The sequence below is a fragment of the Neodiprion virginianus genome, chromosome 2 (assembly GCF_021901495.1).
Source record: "Neodiprion virginianus isolate iyNeoVirg1 chromosome 2, iyNeoVirg1.1, whole genome shotgun sequence".
Classification (NCBI taxonomy): Eukaryota; Metazoa; Arthropoda; class Insecta; order Hymenoptera; family Diprionidae; genus Neodiprion; species Neodiprion virginianus.
Window position 1 is genome coordinate 1,704,206 of NC_060878.1, and position 22,446 is coordinate 1,726,651.

At 39.2% G+C, this 22,446-nt stretch overlaps 5 protein-coding genes across 10 annotated transcripts in view; 3 read left to right on the forward strand and 2 right to left on the reverse strand.

Moving 5' to 3' along the window:
• Positions 1-9,934, forward strand: part of LOC124296895 (glycosyltransferase 25 family member) — a 41,223-nt gene extending 31,289 nt beyond the window's left edge. The window contains exons 6-10 of the mRNA XM_046747296.1: positions 4,789-4,863; positions 6,606-6,663; positions 6,745-6,872; positions 7,642-7,845; positions 9,139-9,934. Coding sequence (XP_046603252.1) covers positions 4,789-4,863; positions 6,606-6,663; positions 6,745-6,872; positions 7,642-7,845; positions 9,139-9,307 — 634 coding nt within the window. The 3' untranslated portion in view covers positions 9,308-9,934. The remainder of the gene's footprint in view (positions 1-4,788; positions 4,864-6,605; positions 6,664-6,744; positions 6,873-7,641; positions 7,846-9,138) is intronic.
• Positions 9,935-11,065: 1,131 nt separating this feature from the next.
• Positions 11,066-13,581, forward strand: LOC124297489 (actin-related protein 3). 2 transcript variants are annotated; one of them, XM_046748587.1, is made up of 6 exons: positions 11,066-11,306; positions 11,596-11,776; positions 11,971-12,285; positions 12,625-12,942; positions 13,023-13,241; positions 13,322-13,581. In XM_046748587.1, exons 1-6 carry the CDS (start codon positions 11,263-11,265, stop codon positions 13,499-13,501), a joined length of 1,257 nt encoding a protein of 418 aa, XP_046604543.1. In that variant the 5' UTR covers positions 11,066-11,262; the 3' UTR covers positions 13,502-13,581. The 2 variants fall into 2 exon arrangements, with proteins under 2 accessions (XP_046604543.1, XP_046604544.1); XM_046748588.1 differs by lacking the exon at positions 11,066-11,306 and having other exon boundaries at positions 11,603-11,776; positions 11,982-12,285.
• Positions 13,582-13,929: 348 nt separating this feature from the next.
• On the reverse strand, positions 13,930-17,439 carry LOC124297488 (transcription factor 25). Of its 2 annotated transcripts, none has more exons than XM_046748585.1 (8): positions 17,092-17,439; positions 16,599-16,981; positions 16,266-16,494; positions 15,923-16,176; positions 15,532-15,841; positions 15,156-15,470; positions 14,893-15,086; positions 13,930-14,814 (listed from the first exon to the last, which is right to left on the reverse strand). In XM_046748585.1, exons 1-8 carry the CDS (start codon positions 17,218-17,220, stop codon positions 14,631-14,633), a joined length of 1,998 nt encoding a protein of 665 aa, XP_046604541.1. In that variant the 5' UTR covers positions 17,221-17,439; the 3' UTR covers positions 13,930-14,630. The 2 variants fall into 2 exon arrangements, with proteins under 2 accessions (XP_046604541.1, XP_046604542.1); XM_046748586.1 differs by having other exon boundaries at positions 15,177-15,470; positions 17,092-17,438.
• A 525-nt stretch (positions 17,440-17,964) lies between these two features.
• Positions 17,965-20,809, reverse strand: LOC124298664 (syntaxin-7). Of its 4 annotated transcripts, none has more exons than XM_046750975.1 (6): positions 20,582-20,809; positions 20,073-20,254; positions 19,913-19,982; positions 19,595-19,769; positions 19,310-19,522; positions 17,965-19,171 (listed from the first exon to the last, which is right to left on the reverse strand). In XM_046750975.1, exons 2-6 carry the CDS (start codon positions 20,179-20,181, stop codon positions 18,923-18,925), a joined length of 816 nt encoding a protein of 271 aa, XP_046606931.1. In that variant the 5' UTR covers positions 20,182-20,254; positions 20,582-20,809; the 3' UTR covers positions 17,965-18,922. The 4 variants fall into 4 exon arrangements, with proteins under 4 accessions (XP_046606931.1, XP_046606928.1, XP_046606929.1 ...); XM_046750972.1 differs by having other exon boundaries at positions 20,073-20,204; positions 20,582-20,808; XM_046750973.1 differs by lacking the exon at positions 20,582-20,809 and adding an exon at positions 20,443-20,575 and having other exon boundaries at positions 20,073-20,204.
• A 597-nt stretch (positions 20,810-21,406) lies between these two features.
• LOC124298662 (uncharacterized) overlaps positions 21,407-22,446 on the forward strand; it is a 148,972-nt gene continuing 147,932 nt past the window's right edge. Inside the window, exon 1 of the transcript XR_006906855.1 lies at positions 21,407-21,710. The gene's annotated coding sequence lies outside the window, so the exon portion shown is untranslated. The remainder of the gene's footprint in view (positions 21,711-22,446) is intronic.

Genomic DNA, 22,446 nt, shown 5'->3' on the forward strand with positions numbered 1-22,446 from the left:
TCGTAATCATATTTTCCCTACCTCGAAGCATAAATAAATTTTGTTCAAAATTGTGCATCGCACAACAAAATAACGACGACAATAATAATAGAAGAGAAGAATATTCACGTCTGTGCTTTTTATTCGTAGTAATATAATTCGGGTTGTCTAGGCTGTCGGGGAAATGTGGGAATTGTCAGGGGATTCGGGTATGTGGCCTGGAATTTTTGTATTTTCTTCCACACTGTCGTTTACGAATGTTTAAAATGTTACGGGAAAATTACTCTTCGTGAGATCGTTGAGGTGGTCGGTGTTAAAAGCGTGTATAATAAGCGATGAAAAGTATGGTTTTTTTGAAAGAATTTTAAATATAGTTGACAAAACGATGTTGAACACTGTGTACGATTTATGAGAAATATAAAGAAGTAGTAAAAATATTCGATACTCTCAGATCGTGTTTCGAAAGAATGAATGATTCTAATCTTTCGTTAGTTTCTTAAACTTCGAGTGTTTATCGGTTGTATTCGGTAATTGAGTTTTTGAGCAAAATTGACGTGAAAGAAAAATTGGAGTATTTTAAATTACGACGAAGAGATCTCATGTCTAATTTTTAACCACACCGAGAAAAATTTCATTTGTTACGGTAACTAGAAAATTTCGGTAAAACAGCTACCGTTAAAAAAAAACTGTTCGAATATTGTTAGAAAACTAATTTTCATTTTCTATCTGAAACTATATTTTTCGATTGTGGTAAAAAATGAAAATAGTTAAAGAATGAGCGGCAACCGAAACTAAAAATTTCTCTCGGTGCGGTTTGCGTGACAAAAAAAAGGTGTTTCTTAGTCAAATTAGGTTGAAATTAGTCATGAAAAATTGGAAATTTCGGGAAATTAATTTTCCTCTTACAATCAGTGACGTGAATAAAAAATGCAATGTAATAACTTAATTCCGTTTGAATATCACACCGATATCATTCATCCGGATTTCAAAAATGATAAATGAAACGAAGAGCGGAAACGTTCAACCGACCTCCCTCCCCTTATCATAATTCTATACATATATATTTATATACATTCAATTCCAAAATCGCTGATTCTCTCAAAAATAAGTTATATCATCGTATGAGAATTTCACGGGTCGATTCGTCTTCCCAGGATTTGACTCATCGATATTTCACCTGCGAACTTTTTCACGGATGAATTATGCTCTACGATAACATATGTATCATATATGTATAGGTATACGTCAAGTCCGTGATATGATTCTAAAATTTTATTCCCGCAAGCTGTGTCTCTGGTTTTTGTTTCCTGTTTTTTATTTTTTCCACCCCTTGTAAAAAAAAAATCAGAATTATCATAGCGTGAAATTCAAGCTTGAAAATGTCTAACTATAGGCTAAGGAAAAACGGCTCGATAGAAAATTTGAAGTGCTTTTATAAAATTGGATCAACGACGTTGGAGAAAAAAAAAAACAAACAAAGAAAAAATCAAAAATCTGGCAATTATTATCGTAGTAAACTTATTAACTAGGAAAATATTTAGCATCGAGGTAAAACATCCATCATTTTTGCGTATCACGCAATCATCTTCGAGTGAATTTCGGGCAAGCTTTCGACCGACTAAAGCTCTGAAGTTATCATATGTGATAATCCTAGTCCTATCTTCGGCTGCTGACTCGTATTTTCCATCACGTGTTTCGTACTCATGGAACGGAAGGAGGTAATACGTACAAAAAGAAGAAAAAAGAAAAAAGAAAAAAAAAATACGTATCGTATCGTAAATCGATAATTTTTTTAAATTTATCTTTCGTTCGTGAAAAATCTTTTATACTTTTAATCGTTTTGAAACGATTTGAAACGAAGCATCGCGATATTCAAGCTTTTGTTTATCCAATTTCAAAATTTGGTATATTTGTATTTTTGAAAAGTGATATTCGCTAATTGACAAATACTCAAAATAACACATGCACGATTGTCTCGTGCATAGTAAAATTGTAAATCAATGAACAGTATTGATTTTCGGCTAACCAACAATCTTAATTATTTTGCAAACTGACCCACAGGGACACGAAAATGACAAAAAAATAAAATCGAAAAATACACTATTTATTCTGCCTCTTTGCGAAAACTTTACTTTTTGTTTTTTTTGTTTTTCCCCTCTAGCGAACAAACGCGTACAGGCTTAACAATAATAGTTTGGTACACTTAGGCTTGAATAATTATTTACATTCTCCGGTCGTTTATAGAATCAACACTTAAATCGAGGTTCTCGCAAACTTTTTACGACAAGAATGGTGGGAGAGGGGAGATGAGAAAAAACAACGAAAAACAAAAAAAAACCGCCCCGAGTTTACTTTGAGGCATCTATTTTCTGTTTTTCTTTATTCCTCCTCCATTGTTATTCTCCTTTTTTCATCTTTTCTTTGCTTTTTCGCTCCCACTTCGCGCAATGTCTTCGAAATGTTTTTCCTTCGTCTCGACCTCCTCCATCTCAATATCGTCCCCCGTGAGCTTATCGAACGACGAAAATCACGAATTGACCGTAATTTCGGATTGTCGAGTATTGTTAGTTAGATGAAAAATTGCTATTCACATTACAGTCTTAAGTAACAAAAAACAACCACGTCGCGGATTGGTTATTCTTTAGTTTGTTTCCTTCTTACCAATTTTCTCTCCATTTATCATCGAAATTCTCTATATTTTTGATAACGAAACCATCGTAACGTCTGAGAAAGAGGTGAGGAAAAAAACCTTACGTCTTGACCCGCTTTTTGTCAATCAAACAAAGAAAGAACCAAAAAAAATAAGAAATACAAAATGACAGAAACACAGACTAAAATAAAATATGAGGAAAATAATCTCAATAATTGTGTTACTACATTTTTTATTTTCTTAATTTTTTTTTCACTCTCCTACTGCATAAACGGAGTTTCTTTTATCGTTAATCTACGAAAGTTGAGACAGGAAAAAAACAGGCGAGAAATGTTTAAAATTTTATCATTTTGTCCAAAACTGCCTTTCAAAATAATACATAGGTACAGGTTTTTATCTCCAATATCTCTTATGGATAATATGTTTAATTCTCAAACTGAAATACCTTTAATTAAATTCGAATGTTTGATTCGTTTTTCCATCCAAATTATAAGTAAAACAATTAATAACGGAATAACCTGTAGAAACCTGCCACAAATAATCTAATAAGTAGAAAAAATTTACATTCTTTATTTCAATTTCCAATTAGCCGTTTAAAATTCATGTATTCGAATATTCAATTAGCCGTTAAGATTTTTCCCGGCCCGGAGTAAATATGCAGAGTAAAATTCGGTCTCGCAATATTCCCTTATACCTATAATTATGAACTCGCCTCAGTGGATGACGAAAAATATTCATCATATTCATTTTTATTTTTATTTATATTTATTTATTTTTTTGTTCTTTCGTTTATATAGTTGATGCAAACATTCAGAAAACACACTAATTTTGAGACAGAGATAACAGATATTGAGTTATTGTTATAGAAAAATACTCTAATAACGGGGGACGATTTTTTTTTTATTTATTTTTTTTTTTATATTATATTTTTACACGTTACTTTTATCAATTTATGACTCTACGTATTTGCTTTTGCGTCAACCGTTTCCTTATTTTTTTTTTTTTTTTTTCTTTTTTTTCCTCCCCTGCTGGTTTTACGTCGAATAAATGATACCAGGCGTCAAACGATGCCTCATGCATCGTTGGTAGGTATACAATCGTAAAGTGTATAATAACACGACGTCGCATGGCGGTGCGCGTATATGTATACACGTATGCATAGGTATACATATGTTTGTGTATACGCAGATTGTAAATCAATATTATAGACTATCCATGGACAGTTTGCAAACAAGGCGGTAATACGCACGGGTATATACGTATATATGTGTATAAAACATACAGAATATGCATACGTCACGAGTAATTGTGTATATTACGACGTATACAGTATGTATTGTGTATGTCAGGGTGTTCCTTGAAAAGGTAATTCTCGAATTTTCACCGTTGCGCCCCTCAAATTGGCTCCAGATAATTCAATAATAATTCCCTAATTTTTTCAGATTTTTATCTCAACTCTAACCTGTCACCCAAAGAGGGTGAACTCCGTTCAACCCTTTCAAAGGCACGTTAAAACTATCGAATCGATTTAGATGAAATTTGGTATAAGGGGATTTCTTGGGCTGCTGATTACGAATCTGAACTCTAAATTTGAAAATTCAAAATGGCTGATCCAATACGGTAGAGCGAAATTCAGAAAGTCATTTGACTTCAAGTGACTTTTGGGGTTTTGGTCCACCATATTGGATCCGCCATGTTGAATTTAAAAATTTTTAGTTCGTATTCGTAATCAGCGATCCAAGAAATCTCTCTGTACCAAATTTCATCAAAATCCATTGGATGGATTTGATGTGCCCCTGAAAAGATTGAATGTGGAAATCCACCCTCTTTGGGGCACGCGTTAATGTTAAGATAAAAATTTGAAAAAATTAGGTGATTGTTTATGAATTATCTGGAGCGAATTTGGGGAGCGCGCCGGTCGAAATTCAAAAATTATCTTCTCAAGAACTACCCTAATATATATATATATATATATATATATATATATATATATATATATATATATATATATATAGCTATTCGTCGAAATCGTCGAATTTCAACAAACATCGAACGGTGAAATTATTTCGATAATTAGTCCACCGTATGTCTAGATGGATGAATTTGTAATTGCGGAAACGAATCGCACACGGCTATTAAGGATATTTCGTTTATTTCAGAACGCTGAACGAAAGCTCTCTGAAGGAATGGGGAGTAAGGATGATGCCGGAGTACGCGGATCCCTATCACAAGAGGTACCTTATTATGCTTTAATAATTGAATAGAGTATTAATTAATCTTATAGATATCAATTTCTTCCGATAATTCTCTCTGCCTATTTTCAACCTGCTTCAGCTGCAATGACAGTTCCACATATGTATACAAATATTGGACACAGTGCTGCATGATACATTCAATTAATAGTTACAGTTTACCTACGGGACGTTAATCATCATCGACGTGTCTTTTTTTTTTTTTGTTTTTTTCCTACCAGCATCAAGATTACATATATTTAGCGTATGTACGTATTAATTTTTTCCGACGATTTATCTCCCTCGCTTTATGACCCCGAGATATTATAAGCTGGCTGCTCAGTGACACTAGCACTATAAACCCGCGATTATATTATATGGATCATACCGTTTTACGCACGCTTTATGCATATTTGCACGCACTTACACGCGCTGCTCGTGTGATTATCTCGTTCAACCGCGTTGGAAATTTTGGTTATTTACTTGTTTGAATGTTTCTCCGCTTCTCTGGATGAGAAACGAGACATTTTTTGAAAAAAAAAAAATTAAAGTTTTTACGCGAGTTTCCATAAAATGGTAGACAATTTTTCTGTACCGGAGGTAGATAGATTATCGAAGGTTTTTTATAATCGATTTTCGGACTAGACCACCCAGGCAGTAAACGTATGAGAGCAGACGCCTCGACGAACGAGACACGAGACAGACGAACCTCTGCTGTCTCAGATCTGTCAAATATACATATCCGAAATGGACTCGAGCGAATGACGCTCGAAAAATAACCTCACGTTTTATGGTGCTGGAAGAATAAAAAAAAAAAAAAAAAAAAAAAACTGAGGGGATCGCTATTTTTGACCCGAAATAACTATCGCGCGGAAATATTTCATCGGTAAATCAAATTCAGATATCCGCAAACGTCGAAACGAAGGCATGATCTAGTAGCGAGAAGTGTAAACACCGTTAGCAAAGTCATATTTATTGTAAAATAGATGCTCCTCAATCTTTTTTCAATTCTATTTTGACCTATTGCGACTAAATAAGAGCCTGACGACCGGCACGAGTTGTTTTACGTCTCGGTATTTCTGTGATTTATCGGAAACGATCAGCTGATCGGACCGTTCGACGCCATGTTGTTTAGTCACGGCCACAACGAATTGTTACTAAGCGAAATGAAGACTTTTCGTGGAATTTCCTTGTTCATGTTGAACTGAGCGTAACCCGTTTCAAAAGAAAAACTTCTGCTCTCTGAGATGCCTTCGCCTTTTCCGATAAGAACATTGAGCATGCCCTGCACCATTGAATGCGCAAAGGGAGGATGAGTGACGGAGTTTCTGAGAAGCTGGATCAAGTGTCTATGGAATACGCTTTTACTTTATGCTCACCTGCCTTTGGTATTCCGAATATCCATCGTCGTGTCTATTACTTTGAATATGTCGGAAGACGAACCTTTTGGGCGAAACCCGAAGCTGACGCGTTTGGTGTATTTGGTTCTCTATCAGCCGTCAGATAAATTGTTTCCAAACCATTTATATCAACCGACTATGAACCATTCATTACAGGGAGCGGGAGAATTTTAGACTTCGACAGTTCGACTCGTTTCTCGAACCGCGATCTCTGACCCTAACCTCCCATTCCACTCCATTCCACGGCGTTCCATTCCATCCCCTTTTCTCCATCAGCCGGACCTAATACCACTGTAATATATCACGCATATTTTACCAAAATTCACAAACTGTTTCTGTTTGCAGGCCGATGACGATGGGCGAGGTTGGCTGTTTTCTGAGCCACTACGTAATCTGGAAGAAGGTAAAAATAGCCCAAACTCCCCCCAAATCCAACTGGCCTCTTCGCAAGGCGAGGTACTGAGAAAAGTTTTAACTTCGCCAGGTGGTGGAGAGCGGATACGACAGGGTGATGGTCCTCGAGGACGACATCCGGTTCGAGCCCTATTTCCGGCAGAAAGTCAGCTTCATAACGAGCGAGGTTGAACGGCTCAAGATAGACTGGGACTTGGTGTGAGTTATGCGTATGCCTGGCTACCACATTTTTAACCGAAGCACGGTCTTTAGGATCACGCTTTTTGGGCTGCTACCGATGCGTCACGAGGAATGTTTGAAACCATGACGCTCGATCCGACCAATCATTAATTTCGCCGCACCTTCAGAGCCACCCGCAATTTCCCAGCTTACGATTAGCTACCTGTCAGCAAATATTTGACCGTACGGTATAATAGAGGGCAATTAGCGGTGTGAAGTAATTGATGGCTGCCAACCAAGGGTTCACCTGCGGTTTTCACCTTTGCCGCGATCGCGTGGCGTTCCCTTCCCGTCTCTCGAACTAACCAAATTAACTTCATCTCCTAGGCTTACCTCTCCGTTGTTAAAATTTCGGGCAAAAAGTAAATTCCTAACCAACGAAAATTTACCGCCAAATTGTCAGCCGCTAATTTGACGACGACAAAAATAAGGAGGTAATCCGATCCCGTCGACATTCCCTTTTCTCCCGCGACTTATCATTTTCTCTGCTCATTAAAATTGACACGAGCTTGAGAAAGCTGATTTTGCTTCATTCGGTGAATGGCGAAAATACAGAAGACAGACTAGCGGCGCATGTCATGTTTGCGCGGGTCTTGTCACCAATATTAATTAAAACAGCAATTGTAAGAGCGAATGTTCGTAGTATTTCGGTATTGCCTGGATGTGTATCATCCCTTCAAATCGGGAACTTCCCTACGCTCTACGTGATCCTTAGGAGTATCGCAACATAGCTCGCATTCCTGTGCAGATATCTAGGCAGGAAACGGCTTCAGGATCAAGAGGAGCCTCCGGTCGAAGGGTCCAGGTACCTCGTCCTCGCTGGGTACAGCTATTGGACCCTAGGATATCTGCTGTCGAGGAGAGGAGCCGAGAAGCTGCTGGAGGCCAAGCCCCTTGAGAATATGGTTCCCGTTGACGAGTACCTGCCTATCCTCTTCGACAAACATCCCAGGTGAAGATTTAAGGGAGGAGCGGGGGGGGGGGGGGGGGGGGGGGGCAGGGGCAGAGCTTGGACGGTCTAAAGTCATACCTATTTTTAGGTTTTTTTTTTTCTCAGAAAATGAAAACATTCAGAGCAATTTGAGTTTGCGGTCTTCATTATTTACAGTTTCAAGAATATTTTAGAATTTTTTCATTGAAATCAATAACGAAGTGGCGGCATGGCGAATATAAGTAGAGAACGACGACGTTTTCAATCCGAAAGCGCAGATTCCTCGGTCAAGTCTTATCCGATCGACTTGAAATTTTGACACAATCTTTAAAACTTGTTTATGGGTTCGAACTCGTGGCTAGATTTTTAAATTTTAATTCCGAAATTTTTTGTTCATAATCGTATATGTTTGAAGTAATTTTTTTTTTTCAATATTTGGGCTACGAGTTCGAACCCGAAGAGGTGTTTTTCACTCGGAAAATTTTTTCCATCTCCTATAAGTTGGCCAGTGATGTCAAGAGATGCGCCACCACAAAAGTCCTCGAGATTGAAGTTGTTCGCTACTTATGTGCACCACGCCGCCATTTTTGTGTTAATTTAAATGAAAAATTTTCTAAAATATTTTTCAAACTATAAATAATAAAGCCTTCAAATTCAAATTGCTCTATGTGTTTTCATTTTCTTTAAAAAAGAACGCCTAAAACTAGGTATGATTTTATATCGTCAAAGCTACACCTCCTCCTCTCCCCCTCCTTAAAATATTTTGACTTTCTCATAGTCTACGGAAATTGCATTCATGTTTTCTTAACGACGTCGAGCCGTATTTACTTCTTCGACAACTTTCGCGTACTTATTTTATAAATTTCCAGCTGAAACTTGATATTTCATTCGTGTATTCATGCATAACAAGTACACCGGTAGCTACTTGCAAAAGCAGAAGCTACGCTGGCTCCGAAATTGGAAGACAGGGGGATTTTCAGAGCGCACGAAAAACAAACAAAAACTAACACAATAACAACCGTGACGTAATCTTACTTTCCCTGTATATCTTTCGATTACCATACGAAAGGCACAGTGATTATTGGCGTTTGCGCAAAACATGCCTGTTCGGTTTCCCCGATCCACACCTCTATGCATACACTCATTCTTTTTCACATCGATCAGTGGAAATTGAATTTTTGTTCACGTTTCCGGCTAACAAAAATGTACTGAGCGTTTAATCGTCCAATTATTTCTCCCCCGTTTCTTGTGGTTTCAATCACACGTTTAAACGTGATTAACGAGTTTGTTTGTTGGATCGACACTTTGACACAGGACTGCGTGGAAGGGTCATTTTCCTGAGAGAGATTTGATCGCCCTCTCGGCTGCCCCGCTTCTCCTCTATCCGACGCATTACACTGGAGAAAGAGGTTACATAAGCGACACGGAGGACTCTACGGTGATCACCTCGTTACCGGGAACCAAGACTCGGGAAGAGCTGTAATCCAGAATGAGGCCAATTCTTATGATGTGGGGGTGCGGCTTACATTCCCGTTTCGCCGTTGCATCGCGCAAACTGCCAATATCTGCGTTGACTTACGACCATAAGACTCGCGACTTCTAGCCTTCTGTGATTGTCCTTTCAGCTCGATTACCATCATTATGCTTTTTGATCTTGCGAGGTAAACGCTAATTGGTTATTTCATACCATCGATTATTATCGCTCTGTATGCGAAAATCTTCGTCTGAAAATAAACTCAATTGCACGTTTCGTTAAAATTATTACCGTTTTATATTCGGGCGATATTCTTTTCATTCGTGATACATTTCAATCTCAAACTCGTGCTATGCGCAGATATTGGGAATACTTTCGTAGATTACTATTATTGTCTACCCCTTACCATGCACGTATAAATAATTAGCCTATATTTTTTATACTCCACTTACCACGTCAATTATTTGTGATTTTACCTATTGGTATCCTCTGTAGACGTATTATAAATTGCATGTTGCCATATCATAATGTAACCTATATCAAACTGATTGATCAAAATACTTCTGTAGGTTATGAACACTTGTTACCAATTTTTAAGTGGTCGAATTGTTTATGCTGATGTAAAAAAAAATTGAAGCAGAATGAAAAATCAGGTCGTTCTATTTTATCGCCTTGATGATATTCTCTGATATTCCAGCATCCTCTTATCGTATCCTACCGCACGAAACCAGGCAACAACGACATTAGACGTAACACTCGATGCGTGTGAAATTCAATTTTCGCACCACAGAAAAAAACTCATAATCTCTTTGAAATTCGAAGTTTCACTGCTGGTAAAATTTTCACGAAATCTGATATGAAATGCGTAAATTGTATGGAATCTGTTATAATTGAATGAATTGAATATCTAATTGTAACGTTTTCTGCCTGGCAGAGCACGGAGGGATATTTCCTTCGAAATTATAAGATACGGGGAGAAGATTAAAACATCGACGAGACTTCATCTCATCGTTAGAAGCGGTTAATTTTTAACCCTAGAACGCATGTACGGGGTCGTAAACGACCCCAGCCGACTTTCAAACTGCACTCCTGAGTTAAAAATTGATATTATCGGCTGGGGACCGTGACCATAATTCATTGTCACTAACTGTTAGTGAGGTTAAGCTTGCGTGGCATCAATTGCTTGCTGACAATTGCGCAGAACAATTTAAAAAAACAGGTGGGGTCGCTAACGACCCCCCTATAAAGCTGCCGTTGGCGTTTCGTGGTAGTAAGTGAATGCCCCGTTTTTTTTATTCAAATCAAAATATTTGTCTTGTTATTACGTAATTTAAACGGCAACAGTCAAATGTTGTCTAAATTTGTCTTCGGCTCACCTACGGCTCATGTTGAAAACTTACGCTCGGCCCGAAAAGTCTGAGTTTTCATCCTTGTTACGTAATATACTATTTTGCCGGTTTTTAGTACTATTTGGTAGTTGATTGAATTTTTCACCATTTAAACTTCAATAAGATTAAATTTGCTCTTCATAATTCGGTTCTTGATTAAAAAAAATGAACAGATTTATGTATTTTCGAATCCCATTATTACTTATAAAATGATTTCACGACCAAGAAACGCGTGGGGTCGTGTATGTTAGAGTTTTAATCTTCAAAGATTAAAAAATCCGTCGTAGTCCGCCTAATCGTATGTAACCAGTGCACAACTTAGGGTCTTCTTCGTCAAGTTTGTGAATGAGTCACAAGATGGCGCCTGGAATTGAGCCGATGCCAGAGCTAGTATTTCACTGGATTCGCCGCTTGATGAATTCTGGGCAGGCTCGAGGAGAGCTTGACAAGTATACAAGTCCCCCTCCCACTGTCGTTATCGCGTATTAGGTGTGGTTTTTTTGATTTAAAAAGTACCGAATATTATCAGTGAAACGATTCCCAATATTCAGCGAGGGTAAAAAATAGGTACACAGAATGGCCGGACGCCTTCCTGCGTGCGTTATCGATGTCGGTACTGGGTAAGTATTCTCGTATATATAAAAGTTAACGAGCCCGATCACTTTGACATTCCCCAGTCAGTCAGCCTGTGACTAACCACAATGTTCCTACCGACCATGCACGCCCTGATTTTTATTAACTCGTGACCCACAAGCGGTCGATACTTTTCTTAAATTGTGATTTGTAAACGATCTTCCAAGATTCTTGCATTCCATCATTCACTCGTTGCAATTACCATCTCTGCTGACGTATCCATCAAAGGTGTGAGTCAACGCTATCCAACCTTAATCTAACCCCCTTGTTTTCTAGGTATACTAAACTGGGATTCGCCGCTAACAAAGAACCTCAATTTATAATACCGTCCGCTATAGCGATAAAGGAAACAGCCAAGGTAGGCGACAACTCTGCGAGGCGAGTCACCAAGGGTGTCGAAGACTTGGATTTTTTCATTGGCGATGAAGCCTTTGACGCTACCGGATATGCAGTCAAGGTAAGCGTTGGTTCTCAGTTCTTATAAGTCAAATCACCTCTTCCATTTGTCGCACTAGGTGATTATGTAAAAATTTAAATAGCTACAATTCTTACACACATATTTATAGGCTTGTCTTTACTTTTACGTATTCCACTTCGAACAGTCTTCTAATTTTCGAAATTGCATCATGATTTTTATGAAAAAATTCCAAGTACCCCGTCAGGCATGGCTTGGTTGAAGACTGGGACCTGATGGAGAGATTCCTCGAGCAATGCATCTTTAAATATCTTAGAGCTGAGCCTGAAGACCACTACTTCCTCCTCACCGAGCCACCCCTTAACACACCAGAGAATAGGGAATACACCGCTGAGATTATGTTTGAATCGTTCAATGTACCTGGACTATACATAGCCGTACAAGCTGTTCTTGCCCTTGCCGCGTCCTGGACATCAAGGAATGTCGAGGACAGGATACTAACGGGGATTGTTGTGGACAGTGGTGATGGGGTTACACATGTTATTCCTGTGGTAGGTGTTTGCAAGTTTTACACATCGATCATATAACAAAATTCACTCAACTTTAGAGAGAGGAAGATTGTAAAAGACCCATCTTTGGAATGACGATTATAATCCAAGTAACTTTACGGACCCCGATGAAAACAGAATTATTTTTTATGCTTACACACAGGAGTCAACTGTTTTGTTATCGGCTTTTGTAGAGTTACTTGGATTATAATCGTCACGCTAGATTGGTCTCGTAAAAACAGCCTCTTTAAGGTTGAGTGAATTTTATCAGGGGTCGTCGAAATGTGTTACTTCTGTTTTGAAGTTTGTTTAGCCTTTAAGGTCTTAATTTTTTTTTCTTAGGCCGAAGGATACGTGATTGGTAGCTGCATCAAGCACATTCCGATAGCAGGTCGCAACATTACCTACTTCATCCAAAGCCTTTTGAGGGAGCGTGAGATTGGCATACCGCCAGAACAGTCGCTGGAAACAGCAAAAGCGATAAAGGAAAAATTTTGCTACATTTGTCCTGACATTGCCAAAGAATTTGCTAAGTATGACAGTGATCCCACTAAGTGGCTTAAACGATTCGAAGGAATTAACAGCGTCACGAAACAGGCTTTTGGTGTCGATGTTGGATATGAAAGATTTCTAGGTCCTGAAATATTCTTTCATCCTGAGGTGAGGAAACTCCTTTCTCTGTTGATGAACCGGTATTGTCACATATAATTGTAAACTGAACTAGAGAATTACCGTTTTAGTTCTCCAATCCAGACTTCACGACACCTTTGAGCGAAATAGTGGATAATGTGATTCAGAACTGTCCCATTGATGTGAGGAGGCCATTGTATCATAATATCGTACTCTCCGGAGGTTCAACGATGTTCAGAGATTTTGGTAGACGTTTGCAACGTGACATAAAGAGAACTGTCGATGCCAGACTAAAGCTCAGTGAAGCTCTTAGCGGTGGTCATCTCAAGGTAAAAAGCGCCGAACCATTGTGAATTTTCTGCCATGAAAACGCAGGTTTCAGCTGTTTCCTAATTTCAATGTTTTTCAGCCAAAGCCAATTGACGTCCAAGTGATATCGCATCACATGCAGCGTTGTGCCGTCTGGTTTGGAGGATCCATGTTAGCAAGTACTCCTGAATTCTATCAGGTTTGTCATACAAAAGCTGCTTACCAAGAGTACGGTCCTGGAATATGCCGTCATAATCCAGTATTTGGTGCTATGACATAATTGAACCGTAATTAGCGGATCAATGTGATAATAACTGTCGATTGAAATACGCACGAACCATAAAGCAATTCATTGATTTCCTTTTTTTTTTTACATAAATATATTAATTTTAACGAATCGAGTGATAAATCGGGAATCTAATCTGCGATCAGATTGTTTGCTTTCCTCGTTTCAAATAACTTATAAATATGAAAATGTTGAAGCGTTGATTTCTCGAGTCTAACAGGTGAGTGACTCACGTTGCAGGCATTTAATTAATCAATATTATACATACATATTGTATGTATCATTGAAAATTCCATAGGAAGGTGAATATTGTGTACAACACAAATGAGGAAACACATTGCAGAACAATTGTATAGAGATTTCACGTACGAAAAGTACGTTAAAGAAAAACAAAAACACAAAAATATCACAAAATAAAAAAATCTTTTCTAATTACATTTATTCAACATATATATTCATATTCTTTTGCTTTCCATGTAACAAAAAACTGTATCATTTCTCGTCGACAGCTTTTACACTTCGAGTTGAATGTACCCTACTTCAAAACCCACCATATCACCTTTCTGTTTTAGCTCATTAACTGAAACGAGGCAATTACAATTCAGATGAATAATTGTTCTCTTTAAATTCAAGATATCAAATATTTATACACAACACGGCGTTAGACCCGTTATTTTACATATATTCATGATATTTATTTATGAAATCAGGCGGTAAAAGCTTAACTTAAATACGTTTTGTTTACCATGTATAATTGTATACATCCTTCAATCACAGGCTAACGGCGAAATCCCATTATCACAAGACTTCACATACATATTCCCAAACTTAAATTGCTTTCTGTGTTCTCCGTATGTTTATATACGAGATCAGTCAACAGTCTCCTAACAATCAATTCACTAACGTACTCTTTTTCTCTATCTATCAACCAGACTATCGCGCTGAATAAGTTTAACAAAATACCAGAATTGTCGGTTGAATTTAAGACCTTTCTGCATTATATATGAAAAAGAGAAACGTGGTCCACGCTTAAAGCATGCGCGCTAAATATTAAAAATGGGCGTATATTAACAGATAGATTTCGATGGCCATATTGTAACAACATTTCATGCTGTCACAGAAGCTAGTCCCCTTCCTGGTCATTATCCGTGTCCTCCTCGGCATCGGCGTCGTTAACACCGTCTGGTGCCCTGTGTAGTAATAAATTGCCGACTTCGTGTAGCAAATTAGTTACAGCCCTCCTAAGATCAGCTCTGACTGCATCTCGGGCTACCTCGACGTTTCCCGCGTTGTCGATTGCGTTTTCGCTGTTAGAATGCAGTTGACATTGGACAATTCAGTGGTAAACTATGAAGATCAGAAGTAAGATGCAAGGGTTTACTCACAACAAGTTATAGCCGTTTGCAGCCGCGGCGACAACGTCTTCCTCAATGTCCGTAAAAAGGGAGGTAAAGAAGAGCGAAAATAGGTTGGAGTTGTTGGAGTTGCTTCTGGGATTAACTTGGAGTCGCGTGTACAAGTCGATTGAATCTGCTGGTGGTAGGGGGTCGTGTGATAAGACTGGTCCTTGATTTTGTATCTGAAATTAACGAGGCAGTGTTGAGTATTTTCAGATGATCGAAGCAGGCAAATTTCGATAGTACGTTACGTTTAGCGTTTCAGGACAGACCTCCTGTATATCGACGGTTATTTCTTTGATGTCTGAGAGAATGATATGTCTCAAGATATTTTTCGGTAATTTCCCTTGATACCGCTTTGTGCGTTTTTCTGTGCAGAAGTTGAAAAAATCATGGCCGGCGTCAAACCGGTCTAAAACCTGATTCACATTGCGTTCAAGCCAAGGTAGAATGTCAGCCTCTTTCCACAGATGATAGCTGCGCGCCACATAGAGAGCTACAACTTTCTCCAATGCAGGAGGACTCGTGGACTTGGCGTGACTGTTGAAGAAATCGTGACCCATTACCTGAAAGAATTCAGCGCTTATTGACTTCTACTAGATATTAACAGGGGTGTAAAAAACTTACCCTCGAATCTGTCTGCACTCCACATTTGTCCAACAATGGTACAAGCAAACTTGGAAACATGGTCAAAGCATTTTGAAGAAGCTCATCAGCCAGGTCACCAGTTCCAAGATGAAAACTGGCCAATGCTGAACTGTACGCAATATTGGGAAGTTGGCTAAGATTTCGTCTGTCTTCCCACGCCTCACAGAATTCTATGAACCATCTGTACTCTCGTGCCCTCAATGCGTAAAAGTCTATCGCCAGGACTATCGCCAATGGATCATTTTCAGGGTCAAGGGACAGCAACATTTTACAAAACTCCAAACTCGTCCTGAACAGAAAAAAGCGTTTGTAGGTAACTGTATTCTATAATTTTTCAAGGTTTTCACAGTCTATCATATCTGTTACACACCTGTAGCAGGCTCGGCCACCAACAAAAATCAAATGTTTGAACAACGTTATGTACAAGGCACGATTTTGCTGTTTTTTATAATCCAGCCTGCAGTTAGCAGTGGTGACATTGAACAGGGGATGAAAAGCGCATTCTAAGCAATACAAGGCCCTCTCCGTTAGTTCAGCAGCCATAGCCAGATCTTCGCTGAGCTTGCAGAGTTCTGCCAGTTGTAGTAAAGCATCAACGTGATATGGATGGGCGTTTATAATTGCCTGTAATTCGAGATACAAGTTGCGTTCAGCAAAATTCATTGCCTACCTCCCTACTTCGGACGTTTTCAATTCACCCTCTGTAGACTTACGACAATGTTATCAGGGTTTAGGCTCTCAACTGCTTGCAAAAACTTCATTTGGGTTTGTCTGTAAGACGAGTTGTGATCGTAGATAAAATACTGAACTCCTTTCGTATTCTCTGGCGATGGATCCAACGACATTGAGAGACCAGATTTACCGATCGGTGGCCAATTCTCTCGTGGAGATACCAGCCATGTTTTCTTGAGGTGGCCAGAGCGTCCTCGACCTCGTCTCTTACTACATCGATAAAATTAGCTTAGCGATTTCCACAAACATTTATTCTCTTGAGTTTCCTATATTGATTTATATTCGTTTTTCTCAAAAAGTATGAAGAAAATTACCTTTGTTCAGCCTGAATAGTTTTGCTGCCAAATATCCTCTTGAGTTCATTGTAGGGGTTCAAATTTTTGTGCTGAATGGTGAGAACATTTTCTTTGCTCCTCTGCAAGCTTGAACTTGAATCCTGTAGATCGCCACCGCTAGAATTGGGTAGAGGTTCACCGAGGAGTTCGTTGATCTCCCTCACAGTCCGCTCGATCTCATCATCGACCTCTTCGTTGTCCTCCGAACTCCGCCTGGCTGTACGATGAACCTTTGAATTGTCGGTCTTCTTCCGTTTCTTTTTCTTCTTCTTGCGTTTGGCATCTTCGGACAGAACTCCAGCGGTGGTCGACGTCTCCCTGTCGTCGTCCTCCTTCGCCTCGCTTTCAGAGTTCTGATTCAGCTGGAGGAAAGGCAGGAATGTGAAAGACAAATCGCGGCCAATCCCTAAGGCACATCAGGTGCGTCCAACGTTCCAAAATACGAGGGAGGCGGGGGGGGTTGACGACTTACCAAGTCAAAGACGTTGAACTGCTTCCGCCTAACACCTCCGGTAACCGGATTTTCGACGTCGCTTGGATCGCAATCTTTATCGAGGCCCTCGTCGCCCCCATAAACCTTCTTCATGTACCTCGTTGACATATTTCACCACCTTGCGCGCTGAGCTGCGGTCCCTGTCATAAGTACGTTGAATTTCAGGAATAGTCGTCGAAGCACTTTCAACGCGTCCGTCGAACTGTCAATTTTCTACCGAAATTACAGTCATGCCCTGAGGTTCGGTTGAGAAAACAAGACAAGACCTCTTCGTTGCAGTCCGCGTGTATTCGACCTTGCGATCAGCAGGGAATCACCCACCATTTTGGTTATCTCAGTCGGTGGAATCGTCAGCCGAGTTACCAGCAAAATGATCAAATTTCAACAGCTCTATGAACGAACACCGTGGAAAAAGTACAGAATGATTCTTCCGGAATTTGCTCACAAAATAAGATTCTAGAGTTTATCATGCAGATTCATGGGTTCTCTTTCATCTGCACTTGGTATTGATTCGATAAAACTTCGCCGACATTTCGAAGTAGTAAAGACAGGTAAAGATAACGTCCTTGAACATTCTAAACACATTTTTCAAATTCTTTTACTATGTAAAGAGGATTTTTAATCACACCGTAAAGGAATAAAACAGATTTCGGTAGTCATGTTTTTAAATATAATTTAATATTTGCAAGATTTTTGATTAAAATAAGACTCCATTCTTCTCATTACAATTTTATAATAATATCATAGATATTATAACGGATTATAGTATGTTACAGTAGACATCAATTTTTTTTTTCGCCGTAGTTCTTGTCTACAATGAATTGTGCTTTCTTTTCTCTCCTTGTTTTTTTCTCTCTTCATTTTAATACATTTAGCACTGAAAAAATTATTCATAAGTATAAATACGAATATTAATGAGTATGTACGGAATGGCGCGAATTATCTGCCTCTGTAATTGAGGCTAATTTTTTTTTTTATATATATATTCGAGATATTTCTTAGTAGACAACTTATCAACAATGACGACTTTTTCCAAAGTACAGTATCATTTTCTATAACAATAATGCTATGTAGCGGATATATTTCTATCTTTTTAATAAAATTGATTAGTGCAATAATAATAATAATAATAATTTACGGTAAAATACAATTTGGGTACGAGGCGATTCACGTATACGTCGATATAAATTCTCGCCTAACGTTTCATACACGGTTGTTACATCCGAATATTAAAATTCGGCAGATAAATTAGCCTATTGCGATTTATCGCGAACTTATACGTTCAATAAAAGGGAACAATACACGGGTTTTGCAGTTTTTTAATCGCGCATCGATGGTCACTGATCATGCTCCAGTCCAGAAAAAATGGTGTCGCTAATTTGATACTCAATTAATAACGGAGGACTAAAATGCAGGTATCATTTACACTCGTGGATTTCGAATTGGACGAATTTCAAGTATCTTTTGAAACGCATGTCCTGCTGCAGCTAGATTTTAACACACTGCGTTGATTGTTTTCGAAAATGAAATTGATCAAGCGAACGTAAAACGCTTAAAAGTCGCTCTTCTGTAATTCACAGCACCGCGCACTCCTGACGCGTGTCAATTCTAATCACACACATACGTGCATGTACTCAACTACCTATAAAGCAGATCATCCGACAATAGCTTGTGAAAAACTTGCCAATTATCGCAAAGAAATGCGCGCAGTGTGTATGTAAACTTCATCGGTTCTTAGCACCAGATACGTTAATGCTCTCACAAAGTATATTCTCGTTATCGTTCATATCTCCATATTTCCTAGCTCGTCTTAAGATGTTTGCCAAACAATTATTCCTATCAGAATCGACAATACCACCGCGCCGATAACGATTAGTACGCACTTCTTTTTGCGCAATTTTGTTTGGTACGTTGAGGCCTGTCGCAGTTGCTGCGCACCTTCGCTAACAAAGACTTCTGTCCTCTCTACCGAAGCCTCTATCGAGTCTACCATTTCTCCTTGCTCGTGAACCAATGCCCCAAGCTCTTTGAATATTTGATTAACGTCGCTTATGTCACTCTGCAACAAAGAATTACTTTCATCAGAAAACTAGATGTATGTCTGGAAATCAGATCTAGGTTTATCTAAATCAGTACAAACAGGGTGAAAATATTGGTACCACATTAAGAATTAAGAAATTCCGTAAGTCGTTTTTACCTCCAGCTGACGTATGCTGGCCTCATGCTCCTCGAGCATTCGCAAGTTTTGCTCTTCTTGAAGTTGCTGCTGTTGGATTTGTCGCTGAGTTCTGTTGTCCTGGAGTTCTATTAGCGTTTCTTGTTTTTTGTCACCAAACGGACTGATACCAGCATTGGCCTTAGCTTTCCTGACCATCTCTTTCTCCTTAGAAGCTGCGAGCCTTTGCACTGACTGAAATTATCATCGTTTCAAATAATCAAGTGCTACTAACATTGTCATATTCAGAAACTACAATGATTATACCTGGAAACTGTTCAGCGCCGCTGTGAACTCGTCTTGAAGCCTTTCTCTCTGCATTTTTTGCTGCCTCTGTTCGCCAGGGCTATTTGACCCCGCATTGCTGGCTAAGTTAGCCAAATCGCGCAGGTGAATGCTCGTATCTTTAGCCAGCTGTTGCGTGTAGTGCTGTATCTGATGACTGAGGTGAATAAAGAATAGTTAGAGCAACCTGATAATGATATATTTGTGGTTGGAAAATTGCGATGTTTTAATTTGTAAAATTGACTAAATCGTAACCTACAGTTTTAAACTCAAAGCAATACAGAAAAGCTTGTGACTCACAGCTTGTTCCTAAGCTCCTGAGAATCAGTCGAGCCGCCCAACTGGTTGACCATTCTTTGCATAGAAGAAACTTCATGGAAAGAAAAAATGGTTATCAATTGGTTGTGGTCTACATCTTGCTTATCAACAGAATGCGGTGGCCTTTTTTATATTGTCTTACCATTCTGGGATATTTTAAGTATAGAAGTCCCGATAGACTGAGACAGTCTTCCGAAGTCCTGTTCTCTCGCGGGTCCTCCGTTGTGATAGGATGAAAAGCCAAAATCCATGTCTACCAAAGATGATAGAGAATCTGGAATGATTAGGACTTGGATTTAGATTTGGACAAAGCGAAGAAGGGTTTTGAGAACAAAAAAATTGACAACAAAACAGTGAATTATAGGGGCTTATTTTCACCTAGGTCCGGAGACGCGATGGGGGCGGAGTATGAGGCGCGAGTTCGAGAAGTTCGCGAGCGAGTTAAGGATAGTTATGGGGGGAAAACTGGGTTCCGTTATAATTTGTATAAAGTCTATAAGGACCTACTTTACCGTAGTGGCGAAGTCCGTCAAATGCCTGCGAAACCCGAGCTTGTGGGAGGTGACTCAGAAAATTAGATTACACGCAATGTCAGTCTGAGATACGTAGATGTGGGAATTTTTTAACACGCAATTTTCGACGCCTACTTGCCTTGTCAAGGATAATCGGTGACGACGGTTGTCTTGCTGCTTCTACGACGCGTAGGGTAAAATTTATCCGTCGAAAATCGATGAAATATCAGCGGTGGAAAATGTATTGTATGAGGAAAAAATAACCGTGAATGTTACAATTGTCAATAATAAGTTTGAGTGTAGAACGTCTGATCGGAGAATTCGGATCTTTTGTCAAAGCTCCGCACAGGGTGCGGCACTGTCGGGACTCACGGTTGGCGGTGACTTGCAGTTTTCTGCAGTTACCGACTCGCATTACTTCACCGGCAAACGCAAAAAACGTTGCGAGAATCACGAGTGCATAACACGAGTATCGCGGTCGCGGCCGTAGAGGTGTAAGAACAGAGGAGGCAAAGCGGCTCTGAAACTGCCCCCAACTAGAAAGAGAGAGGGAGACTGAGAATAAAAACCGTTCTTTACTTGTGCATGTGCAGTTGGGGCACGAGAACTTTGAATCAAACCACCAGCCTTTTGTAGAATCTTGCATATCTTGTTATTCCAAACATAACCTTTCAAACTGATGTATGTAAACAAGCTGTACAATTACAAACTAACCTGTTGCTGTCGCTCACCCGCTCAGATGTTTGTAATCGCAGTAGGCATGTGTTAGTAGAGAGAGAAAAGTAGCCACCTTTCAGCTGTTTTCTCTTTCACGAGAGCCTATAATTCCCCCACTCTAATCTCATACCTCTATGGTCGCGGCAGCCATTTTGTGGCTCGCGGTCCGATCGTCAGATGTTAAGCAAAAGATCGCGGAACGCCGACAAGTTCGGACAAGATTCGGTAAGCGGATTGAGCATCTTGTTTGTTGATGTCGAGTTCCAATGATCAACGTTACAACGCTTTAGAAATAACAAAATCGAGTAGTGACGGTAATAATTCGGGTTCTTAAAGCATTTCCTCGTGCGTGAAACAAAAGTTTTAGAAGTTGGTGATAATTTTACAGTGAAGCAGTGAAAACACTGAGCCGCCTCGTGACTTCGACGCTGATCGATGTGTCCCGATTTGACGACAGATGCAGCAAGAGAAGCTGCTTTGGTGAAAATTCGGCGTAGCTGCGACTGTCAAAGTGAAAAGTGGGCCCACATCTTGCTGAATGTTTGACCTGGGTAAGTTTTGAATACGTTTCACGCCAATTAATTTAGTTGTTGCCCTGGTGAAAATTTCTCTCGGAAATTGATCAAATCGCGGAGTACCGGGGAATGTTTCATAAGAAAATATCGGCTTTCTACGGAACAGTCTGACTTCATCTGGTAACGTACCTGCATAATACATCTCTTGCTTTTGTAACTGCTTACTTCAAAATTTGTTAGGCGATGCTTCCATAATTACTGTTGATCTATTCCTGAAAAATCGTTTCTAATGAATAAAATTCCTACCAGGCCGTATTACTTTTTGTCAGCTAGGCTCATACGTCGCCACTATTTTTCATTGTACTGCATTGTTCCTGACTTACTTCACGATCGTGTTTTTGTGTCATCAACACTGCGTTGTTTACATATTGAAATTAGCTAATTTCCAAGGTCAAAATCTTGTATGCCTATATAAAGTTTATGAACTCTCTTCATTACTCGTTTCCTACGATTAGGAATATACCTTTTAAGCTATAGTGGAAGATTATTTGAGGTACAATTATCGTTTTGATTTATATTGCATTCTAATTTAACGAATTGGTGGATACAGAAGACTGAAAAATACCCGTTGGGCTTGTTTTCCCAGGGTTTACGAAGCTTATTCTTGTATTTCGCGTCAAAGTTTTTAGGTTAAAAATATCCATCATGTTCTTTTTGAAGTTAAGCCGCGCTACTTGAGCGTGGACTTACCACCCTGCGCTTCCGAGATCAA

Bases quoted from the DNA above. Each gene is read 5' to 3' on its own strand.
- LOC124297488 (XM_046748585.1), bottom strand. From the start codon at position 17,220: ATGTCAACGAGGTACATGAAGAAGGTTTATGGGGGCGACGAGGGCCTC. The intron at 16,495-16,598 runs GTAATTTTCTTC...TTATCGATGTAG, and splicing joins ACTATTCAGGCTGAACAAAG to TAAGAGACGAGGTCGAGGAC. The intron at 14,815-14,892 runs GTGAGTAAACCC...GCATTCTAACAG, and splicing joins GCAAACGGCTATAACTTGTT to CGAAAACGCAATCGACAACG.
- LOC124297489 (XM_046748587.1), top strand. From the start codon at position 11,263: ATGGCCGGACGCCTTCCTGCGTGCGTTATCGATGTCGGTACTGG. The intron at 12,943-13,022 runs GTGAGGAAACTC...TTACCGTTTTAG, and splicing joins AAATATTCTTTCATCCTGAG to TTCTCCAATCCAGACTTCAC. The intron at 13,242-13,321 runs GTAAAAAGCGCC...AATGTTTTTCAG, and splicing joins TTAGCGGTGGTCATCTCAAG to CCAAAGCCAATTGACGTCCA.
- LOC124298664 (XM_046750975.1), bottom strand. From the start codon at position 20,181: ATGGATTTTGGCTTTTCATCCTATCACAACGGAGGACCCGCGAGAGAA. The intron at 19,983-20,072 runs GTAAGACAATAT...CTTTCCATGAAG, and splicing joins ACTTAAAATATCCCAGAATG to TTTCTTCTATGCAAAGAATG. The intron at 19,770-19,912 runs GTGAGTCACAAG...TATTCACCTCAG, and splicing joins CAGGAGCTTAGGAACAAGCT to TCATCAGATACAGCACTACA.